The sequence below is a fragment of the Trachemys scripta genome, chromosome 25 (genome assembly GCF_013100865.1).
Source record: "Trachemys scripta elegans isolate TJP31775 chromosome 25, CAS_Tse_1.0, whole genome shotgun sequence".
NCBI classification, from domain to species: domain Eukaryota; kingdom Metazoa; phylum Chordata; order Testudines; family Emydidae; genus Trachemys; species Trachemys scripta.
Window position 1 is genome coordinate 5,345,503 of NC_048322.1, and position 10,865 is coordinate 5,356,367.

Consider the following 10,865-nt stretch of genomic DNA (forward strand, 5'->3'; position numbering starts at 1 on the left):
GGTGTTTGTGACACTCGGGAAATCCAGCTCTGGCCGAGAAAAAGCTGGGTGGCAGAGCAGATCCCAAACCCGGGCAGCTGGGGGGGGGCGTGTACCCATGGGAGGGAGGAAAAACATCGTTGAGATTGAAAGAGCAGTGAAAGCTAATGGGACATGGTTAAACCTACTAGCATTAAACTCCTCCTTTGAGAGAAATCCATGAGAGGGTACCACATATCATCTAAAATATGAGCCCTGCCCCAAGAGAAAAAATATTTGCAAATCATTCATTAAATGCCCAAACTAAACTGCATTCATGAATGAGTCAAGATTTCTGTTTATAATTTTGGTCATCAAGCAAGCCGACTTTGCCTTAAACATTGATTTTTGTGGAGAATATGGAAAACAACTTCCGTATGAGAAGAGATTAATAAGACTGGGACTTTTCAGCTTGGAAACCAGATGACTAAGGCCTTGGCTACACTGGCAATTCACAGCGCTGCACTTGCTGCGCTCAGGGGTGTGAAAAAACACCCCCCCGAGCGCAGCGAGTGCAGCGCTGTAAAGCGCCAGTGTAATCAGCGCTCGCAGCGCTGCAAACTATTCCCCTCGGAGAGGTGGAGTACATACAGCACTGCGACTACACTCGCGCTTCACAGCACTGCCGCAGCACCGCTGCCGCGGCAGCGTTGTGAATCCGTGAGTGTAGCCAAGGCCTAAGGGGAGTATTTACTCCTTCTCATAACACAAGAACTAGGAGTCAGCCAATACAATTAATAGGCAGCAGGTTTAAAACAAACAAATGCAAGTATTTCTTCATACAACAACACACAAACCTGTGGACCTCTTTGCCAGAGGATGTTGTGAAGGTCAAAATTATAACAGGGTTCAAAAAAGAACTAGAGAAGTTCATGGAGGACAGGTCCATCAGTGGCTATTAGCCAGGATGGGCAGGGATGGAGTTCCTAGCCTGTTTGCCAGAAGCTGGGAATGGGCGACAGGGGATGGATCACTTGATGATTGTCTGTTCTGTTCAATCCCTCTGAAGCACCTGGCACTGGCCACTGTCGGAAGACAGGATACTGGGCTAGATGGACCTTTGGTCTGACCCAGTGTGGCCAGGGCCGGCTCCAGGCACCAGCCCAGCAAGCAGGTGCTTGGGCGGCCAAGGGGAAGGGGCAGCATGTCGGGCTGTTCGGCGGCAATTTGGCGGCGGATCCCTCTCGGAGGGAAGCACCTGCCGCCGAATTCCCGCCGAAGAAGAAAGTGGCGCGGTGGAGCTGCCACCAGAGTGCCGCCGATCGCAATCGCAATCGCGGCTTCTTCTTTTTTTTTTTTTCCGCCGCTTGGGGCGGCAAAAACCCTGGAGCCAGTCCTGAGTGTGGCCGTTCTTATGTTCTATGTTCCCTCTACTGCAACCTTGTCAGCTATGGAAAGAAAAACAAGGATAGCAGGATGGGAAGAAACACAAAAGCATGTCAAAAACACACACCATATCTTTGAGCAGATGAGTAAAGTGAATCTGGTTGTTCATCACACAAGAACAAAAGTTATCCTCTGGCAAAGAGTTCCACCAGCTATTTTTGTTCTTATTCCTTGTCACAATGGTGCAATTGCCCAAATTAGAAAAATGCCTCTCTTTATTTGTGTCCAGATTTAAAATAGAGACGTCATCATGGTAGCAAATGGTGATGGGAGAGGCCCCAATAGGTCTGAATGTATGGAGATCATCCGCAAGAGAACCCTTCCATTTGTGGGGTGGGGGGAGAAGCAATCTGTTTTACAAGGGAGTACCTAGATCAGCGGTTCTCAACCGGCGGCCTGCATGTGGCCCAATTAGCACACAGCTGCGGCTGCGGCCCAGCTGTGTGCTAAAAATAATTCAAAATTTGCCACTCTGGTCTGGCAGGGGTGGAACTGGCTGAGGGGGAGACAGCATCTTGCAGTCTGCACCAGCATTCCTGCCAGCAGGGGCCTGGTGAGTGGGTCTATGGGTAGGTTGGAGGGGGGGCTCTGGGAACTAGTGGTTTGCCCCAGGTTTTAGGTGGAGCTTCTCTCTTGGGCACTCCGCTCCTAGCTGGGGTCCAGGTCCAGGTCCTGGTCCTGGTCCTGGCTCCTGCCTGAACCCATCTGGTGGAGTCCAGGTTTGGGTCCCAGCTCCTGCCCAGCCCACGTGGTGGGGTCCGTGTCTGAGTCCTGGCTCCTGCCTGGGCCTATGCAGCAAGGCCCGCGCAGCAGGGTCTAGGTCCCAGATCCTGGCTGGGCCTGCACGGGGCTCCTGTAGGTTTGAAAATATTTACGGGAGCGACACTCCACATGGCTCCAGCTGAATTTAAGCCCTGCTCTCATGATTTCAAAGCCAATCTCACGATTTTTGGCCACTTGGGGTTGGCAGTGCTGTCCGGGGAACAGCCAGAAGCAGACGGTAACCCCAAGGAAAGGTAGGGTCAGGCCAGTGAATTCAGCAGATGTTGCTAATGCTAAACATCTTTATCACAGAATCATAGAAGATTGGAAAAGACCTCAGGAGGTATCTAGTCCAACCCCCTGCTCAAAGCAGGACCAACCCCAACTAAATCATCCCAGCCAGGGCTTTGTCAAGCTGGGCCTTAAAAACCTCTAAGGATGGAGATTCTACCACCTCCCTAGGGAACCCATTCCAGTGCTTCACCACCCTCCTAGTGAAATAGTTTTTCCTGATATCCAACCTGGACCTCCCCCACTGCAACTTGAGACCATTGCTCCTTGTTTTGTCATCTGCCACCACTGAGAACAGCCGAGCTCCGTCCCTTTCAAAGCTGAGCAAATTCTGACTGGGGTCAGCAGCTTAACCTTGCAGCGTGTGTGTGTCAACCAGGCATCAGCTCTGGGACGTGCGGAGCAGAGGAAACCCCTGTCCCAGTGAGCGCTGCAGCCCGGGTTGCTATTGAGGGACACAGGAAGGGGCTGGAACAGGAGCGATCAGGAGGCAGGAAGAAAACAAAGTACACAGATAATACCGGTCACTCACTGCAAAATGCAAAACGCTGCCTCCTCCATTGTGACCTGGGAGCTGAGCAGCTGCTGCTTCCCCAGCGGGGTCTGTGCTGAGGAGAGACCTTCCTTCATGCTCCTCCTGTACCCAGCCACGTGGGGGGAACTTTCTCCAGCTGGATTTAGCCCCTTAGGGCAGCCCTGGGCTCCACCAGCATCAACTCCTGAGCCGGAGACTCCAGGTGACTAGGAGAGACCCAGGGGAAAGTGCTGGGGACGGGCAGGAAAGTGAGGGATCCTCAGATGTTGCAACCCTAGACAATGAAGCCTCTGTCCTCCCTCTGTCTCCAGCTCCGGTCAGGAGCTATCCCAGGAGCTGTCCCTGGGGTGTGTGTGTGGGGGGGGGGGGGGGGGGGGCTGGGGGGGGGAAGGGGAAAAAAAATAAGCCAGAGTTGCAGGGAGGGGAAAGACAGACTGTGTGAACTCTGTGCAGGCAGGAGATTGAAGGGGAAGGAAAGCAGCTGATCTGGGGAGGGGGGTGTTTAAGGACATCTTCTCTGATTTTGCCACTTCTCTCAACTCTTGACAAAATTCTCTCCCCAATTGTCACATAGGGATATAAAATCTAAGTCGATCCCTCCCCCCCCCCCTTTTCTCTCAGATTATCCACTCTTTATCTAGGCTCAGATTTTGTCTCCATTTTTCTCTCTCCTTCTCTGATGTCAGTTTAAAATCGCCTCAGATTGGCGGGGAGTGGGGGGGTTCCCCACCCATTTGGCCCTCTGAAAGCCGCTTACCAAAAGGCTGCCTGCTTCTCGATTGCTGTATGCTGAACATACCATCCTTTCAAACTTTTCCCACTTAATATAAACATAAAATCCCTTCAGATTTTGGCAGTTTTCTCTCCTAGTATCAAATATTTCCATTTTCTCCCCACTTTTTCAAAGATTGACATTGAATATCCTAAAATTTTGTCCCACTTTCTCTCTAGTTATCTGTTACCAAGACTGTCTTTTGTCAGTAAAACTTTTGTCGCTTGGGTGTGAAAAAAAACACATATCCCTTGACTGACATAAATTACACCCACAGAAGCACAGGGGTGCACAGCACTATGTCAGTGGGAGACACTTTCCTGCCCACATAGCTACCGCTGCTCGTTAGGGGTGGTTTAATTATGCCCGCAGGAGAGCTGTGGTGCTGTAAGGTTACTAGTGTAGACAAGTGACTCTCAACCTTTCCACACTACTGTACCCCTTTCAGGAGGCTGACTTGTTGTGCATACCTCCACGTTACACCTCTCTTGAAAACAGCTTTCTTCCAAAATCAGACATAAAAATACAAATGTGTCATAGCACATTGTTACTGGAAAGATTGCTTGTTTTCTAATTTTTACCATATAAGTATAAAATAAATCAATTGGAATATAAATATTGTACTTACATTTCAGTCTATAGAGCCGTATAAACAAGTCATTGTATGAAATTTTAGTTTGCACTGACTTTAATAGTGCTTTTTATGTAGCCTGTAGTAAAACTAGGTAAATATCTAGATGAGTTGATGGACCCCCCGGAAGACCCCTGTGTACCCCCAGGAGTAAGTGTACTCCTGGTTGAGACCCACTGGGGTAGACATAGCCTAATTTAATATGCCCTGAGATTCTTCCCTGGGTCTCTAATTATAAAATAATATCTCCTCAGATTTGCCCTTGTCTCAAATTCTTGAAGATTGATAGCAAACCCTGGCAAAGGTTGCCCCTTCTCTCTCTCACTTTTTGAAATTCACTCAAATTTTGCCTCTTTGCCTATAACTGAGTATTGATATAAAATCCCTCACATTTTTCCACTTTCCTCTCTAATTGTTAAAACTGATCCAATATTCCTCAGATTTCCCTTTAATTGTGTCAAGTGTCTGGTCACAATTAAGCTTTTTATGCAGACTGAAGGTGAAAGGCATTAAACAGTTCAGTCTTGTTGTCATCTGTCATTAGCTCTCCTTCTCTGTTCACTGGTGGACCTATGTTTTCCTTCACCTTTCTCTTGCTCTGAATGTATTTATATGACCCTTATCTTTTGGCCTTTTATGTGCCTTGCTTTTGTGCTTTAATCTTTCTGATTTTCTCCCTACATGCTTGTGCTACACTTTTACACTCCTCCTTAGCAATTTGTTTCCACTGTTTGTAGGATTCCTTTTTATTTTCAGGTCATTAAAGAGCTCCTGATGGAGCCAGATTAGCCTCTATTTTTCCTCTCTTTCCTTCACATCAGGAAAGTTTGCTGTTACCTCTTTAATACTAACTCTGAGAAACTGCTGGCTGTCCTAAGCAATTTTTTCCCTTTAATTTAATTTTCTTCCCTACCAGTTCTCTGACTTTCTTAAAATCTGCTTTTTTTTTTTAATGTCCACCACCATCTTTATTCTGCTGCTCACATTCCTTCCTTTCCTCACATCGTGAAATCTATCATATATTGGTGACATTTATGCAACCTGCCTTCCACGGTCAGATCCCTCGTAGTCAGAATCAATTCTAAAACAGGTGCCCCCCTCTTTACTTCTGCCATCTTCTGAAACAAAACGCTGTCCCCAAAAGACTCCAGGAATTTGCTGGATGTTTTGTGTTTGGCCGTATTACTTTTCCAACAGATGTCTGGGCAGTTCAACTCTGCCCCCTTATCAAGGCTGGATTAAGGCAGGGGCTTTAGGGGCTGCAGCTCGGGGCCCTGCAAAAATAAATCACAGGCACATAGGTGCCGACTTCTGCTGGTGCTGGTGGGTGCTTGACCCCACCTTTGCCCCCAGCCCTGCCCCCATTCCAGCCCCTTCCCCAAAGTCCCTGCCCCAACTCCGCCCCTTCCCTGCCCCTATTCGACTCCTTCCCCAAATCCCTGCCCCAGCCACGCCTCTTCACCTGAGTGTGCTGTGTTCCCACTCCTCCCCCTCCCTCCCGGAGCTTGTTATGCTGCGAAACAGCTGGTTTGTGGCAGCAAGCGCTGGGAGGTAGGCGAAGGAGTGGGCACATGGCGCGCTCAGGGGAGGAGGCGGAGGTGAGGTGAGATGAGGTGGGGCAGGGTGCTTGGCTGCTGGTTGGTGCAGAGCACCCACTAATTTTTCCCCATGGGTGCTCCAGCCCTGGAGCACCCATGGAGTCGGCGCCTATGCACAGGCAGCGATCTCCAACACTGCGCCACTAAAAGTCCCCTGTCCCCAGGGGCGGTGCTTGTGGGCGCGGGCAGCGCATGGAGACACTGTCCCCCTCCCCCCCAGGGGCCACAGGGATGGGCTAGCAGCCAGCTGCTTCCGGGAGCAGCATGGGGCCACGGCATGCAGGCAGCCTGCCTGAGCCTGCTGCGCCGCCGGCCAGGAGCCACCTGTGGTAAGCGCCTCCTGGCCAGAGCCTGCACCTCACACCCCCAACCCCCTGCCCCATGTCAGAACCCCCTCCTGCACCCAAACTCCCTCCCAGGCCCTGCCCCCCAACCCCCTGCCCCCTCCTGCACCCAAACTCCCTCCCAGGCCCTGCACCCCAACCCCCTGCCCCCTCCTGCACCCAAACACCCTCCCAGGAAAAAGACTTGTCTACAGGGGCCCCACAAAATCTAATAGCCTGGGGCCCCCAGGAGAGTGAATCCGTCCCTGCCCATTATTACTCGTGTTTTGGCTCTTTCTGTTGTTTGCGTGGTAGCATCTGGAATGTCCGCCTGCAGCGAAAGAGCCTGGGAGAAATTGTAATGTGAAATTTCTAAATCCTGTTCTGAAAAACTGGGCCTCGATTGCCTTTCTTTCCCTCGCAGGCTGCAGAATGACGTCCATGTTTCACTCCAGCTCATCCCGTCCTCCCATGGGACAGGGAGGAGAAATGGCTGCATTAGAGCCAGTTCAGGTAGGGACTATCGAGGAGTTGCTGGTGGGTTCCTGCTGGAAGAAGAGGGGCAGTAAATACTGAGGAGGTGGGAACTTTGGGGGTGGCTGGTCTGGAGAGGGAAGGGAGCAGGAAATACACAGGGTGGAGAAAGGGAGGGAGATAGGATGTGGAAAACCTGCGGGGACTTGTTTAACCTGGGGCCTGGATTCTAGGAACAAAATGGAAAAGGAAAATGGAAAAGGAAAGAGCCCCCCTGGACTGGGCTGGGAAAACTTCCCAGACTCCAAATGCTGGAGCCTGAGCGCTATGAGCCAGCGGCTGCTGTGAGATATGAAGGAGGCACCCACCAGTCAGGTTTAAGGGAGCTGTCCCTCCACTTATATCCAGCTCCTCACAATGAGGAGGGTGTTGAGCTTCCTACCAGGCAGCTGACCCTGGACCCTCCTAGGGGCTTCATCTTCTGTATCAGTCTGTGGCTAGTAGGAGTGTGATGGATCTGCTGGGAGAGACAAGGGGCTCTCTCTTCGTCCTCTCACCCTGGTGTTTCCTGGATGCTCTGAGTGGTGTGCGGGTAGGACTCTGTTGATTGTGATCCTCCCAGAGCTCCCATTTGATTGGCTCCTTTCCCCCATGAATAGTGGTGCTGTGAGTGGGGCAGCAGGTACTGAGTGTTGGACTCTTGCGCTTTCAGGGGCCGGTGACCTTCGAGGAGGTGGCTGTGTATTTCACCAGGGAAGAGTGGGCTCTGCTGGACCCCGCTCAGAGAGCCCTCTACAGGGATGTCATGCAGGAGAACTATGAGAATGTGACCTCGCTGGGTAAGAATTCCCGTCCCCTCGGTTCTTAGAAGGGGAAATGCAGAGTTAAGGTTCACACCACCCCCACAAAGCACCCTCCTCTCTTTTTCAGCATCACCCCAACATGCCAGTGACCCACACACTACCAGAGACCCTCCCCTGCTACAGAACACTTTGGGAACAGGGCACAGGGGCAGTTCACCACAAAGTCTAACAACTTCTCTTTGCTAAGGCAAAACTTGGGGTTAGGTCCAGCATAACAAACAGAAGCTTCCAACCCCTGGCTGGCACTCAAACACTGAGCCTACACCACACACACCAGCTCAGACCAGCAAAATGATACCACTCCCTTACCCTCACCTCGAGGATTCCTTCTGAGTCATTGCCTTTACTTAGCTCTCACTAAGACCTGGAGATTACTAGCATGTATCCCACTGGACTGCTGACAACCCCGGTGGCAAGAACACACCTTTGTGCACCTTTATTGACACAAACTACAATACTCAGCACTGAAATGGGGCAGACTAGGCCCCTCAACTTTCACATGTATCTCTCTTCATACCACAGTCACAGCTCTCCAAAGCTGCTCCAACTAATCCCTCCACCTTTCCGTTACAGCTACACCTGATAGAGTGCACACAGCTGGAGGGCATGCAGATAAATGCTGGCATTCCAGTCTGTAGAACATAACACAAATAATGGCATGTTCTCGTAGTCCTTCCTCGTATCTGTTATAGATTCATAGATTGTATGGCCATAAAGGACTACTAGGTCATCTAGTCCATCCTCCTGTATAGCACAGGGCATAGAATTTCTTCCAGTTACTGCTGAACTGAGCTGAAGAGCTTGTGTTTCACTAAATCATCTTCCTGAAAGTCTTGACCTAAAGACTTCCTGAGATGGAGAAACCTCCAGGTCCCTTGTTAGTTTGTTAACGTTTGCACCACTCCCAGTGGCTAGTGCCAGGTCCAGGGTTAAGGGGTGGAGGGCAGAGTTAAGGTGACATTTCAGGGGTGACGTATATTTTAACTTTTCATTTCCTAGTTTTCAGAGGTTTAAGTTCATATTTTGTGAAGGGACGTTGGAACACTGAGCAACCTTAATTCTGAATTAAGGTAGTTTATGGGCATTTATTTTCCTTTTTTTATGGATTTTTTGTCATTAGAACTGTATCTACCCTACAGATTTGGCTGGCTTAGCTATGTCGGTTTGGGATGTGATTTTTACACCCCTAACCGGACATATATATGTTGGCAAATCTTTTAAGCAGATACTAAACCAGAGTCTGCCTTTGAACTTGAGAGCACTTTAAAATGTTGCTCTTAACCCAGAAATTTTGGTATCGGGGCAAAATTGCCCAAGGAAACTCCTGCAGAAAGCAGGAGAAATATACATGTGTTGATTGAAAACTACCCGTGGTAGGGTTCAAACTCAAAAGCACAGGTGTAGTTCAGGTTCAGTGACCACAGCACGTCCCCTGGAGCCAACCAGTGCTTAATTAGTTATGAAAGAGGTACCGGGGCTATGAACTACCTAGTGGTGCCGGGTCAGGTGCCGGGTTAGGTGCTGTGACAGCTGAGTCCTAGAAATCTACTGGCTCTTAACAGGGTCTCGGTTTTGCGGCACATGTGCATTTCGATGTCTTTGATTCGTCTGTTCGGCTTGTGCTGAACTGGAATTCCAGACTCTACAGTTATTAACTTTTTTTCAGTATTGCTTCCACAAAGGGGCCGTGGGTGTCTTGTAGCTGAGAAATGACAAGTGACTGAGATCAGTCAGGGAACAATTAAAACCATAGTTTGAGCCCAAGGAGATTCTTGTATAAAGCTGTTTTTTGTATAAAGCTGCTTTTTAGGGGGGCAGGTCTGTATGTCATGAACCTCGTGACCCAATCACCCCAAATTTGGACCTCTGATCCTTCCCAGCACCCCCATAAAGAACAGAAAATTACAAAGAATTTGAGTAAACCTGTGGATTTTAGAGTAGTTACAATAGTCAATCTTTAAAGAGAAAGTAATGCCAAACCTTAACTATACCAGAGCTGGTGTTCTACTATAGAATAACTTCCCAAAGGCCTGGAGGGTGTGAAAGTCAGATATGTCCATGTGTTGACAGAAGACAGTTTGAAGTTCCTCCTATTCATAAGTCCTTAGGAGAAGGGAGAGCGGGGAGCAGTGGAAGGGGAGCAGATGAGCTGGTGATTGTGGGGTGCCACAAAGCAAGGGGGGCTGAGATGAGTGAAAAGGGGAGAGGTTTGTGAAGGATTAGAGGGAATCAGAGAGGGCTGGATACAGTGGAAGGGAAAGGTGCGAGAGAGGAGGTCAGGGACAGGAGCTTCTGAGAAGTGGTAGCATATTGGGGTGGGCTGGGGGAAAAGGGGGTGCTGTGGTGGGGAAGGATTGGGTGGGAGATTTAGGTAACATGGGAGTGGGGAACACTGGAAATAGTGGGAGGGGGAGGAAAGGGGTTACTCTAAGAAGCGGGGTGGGTCTAGAGGGAGGGGGAAGGGAAGGTTTCAGAGAGGTAGAGATTTGGGGCAAAAACAGTCTCAGTGGAGTGCCACGGTCTCTGATGCCCTCTCCTTAGGCAAAGCTCATCAACACTACTCCACCTAGGGATGTAAACAGCGGGTAAAAAAAGTAACCGTTTAACCTATTGTAATTCAATCGGTTAAAGGGGAATTAGAGGTGCGGGGATGCTGCAGCCCCCCCATGCTTTACATGAGGGAGCCCCTCTGTCCCATGCACTCAGGGTCCCGGCTGCCCCCCAAACCCTGCACCTGGAGCTCTGCTGCTGCCGGCATCTGGAGGTGGCAGCAGAGCCCCATGCGCGGGGCCGACAGCCGGGACCCCGGGCATGCGGGGAGAGCAGCCGGGACCCCGGCGCGCAGGGGGAGCAGCCAGGACCCCAGGCACACAGGGGGAGCGGAGTTTAATCGTTAACTGGAACCAATAAGCAGCAAGCTTCTTGGTTAACCAGTTAAATGTTTACACCCCTAACTCCATCCTCATCCTCCTTGACCTGGTCAGCTGCCTTTGCCACCACTGATCCTGCTCTCTTTCTTGATACCTTGTCTTCCCTTGTCCTCTTCCTGGCTCCCTTCCTACCTCTGTAATCACCCCTTCAGCGTGTCCTCCGGAGGATCCTCCTCACACCCATCCCAACTCTCCATGGGGGGTTCCACAGGGCTGTGTCCTTGGTCCCCCGTTTCTTCTTCCTCTGCACCTTACATCTGGGTAATCTCATCCGCACACACC

General features: G+C 50.3%; 1 protein-coding gene and 1 pseudogene across 1 annotated transcript; both read left to right on the forward strand.

Moving 5' to 3' along the window:
* Positions 1-2,939: 2,939 nt before the first annotated feature.
* LOC117870062 (zinc finger protein 558-like) lies at positions 2,940-8,577 on the forward strand. Its single transcript, XM_034757288.1, has 3 exons — positions 2,940-3,194; positions 6,741-6,829; positions 7,503-8,577. Exons 1-3 carry the CDS (start codon positions 2,996-2,998, stop codon positions 7,656-7,658), a joined length of 444 nt encoding a protein of 147 aa, XP_034613179.1. The 5' UTR covers positions 2,940-2,995; the 3' UTR covers positions 7,659-8,577.
* Positions 8,578-9,132: 555 nt separating this feature from the next.
* The window catches only part of LOC117869930, a 26,670-nt pseudogene continuing 24,937 nt past the window's right edge, over positions 9,133-10,865 (forward strand).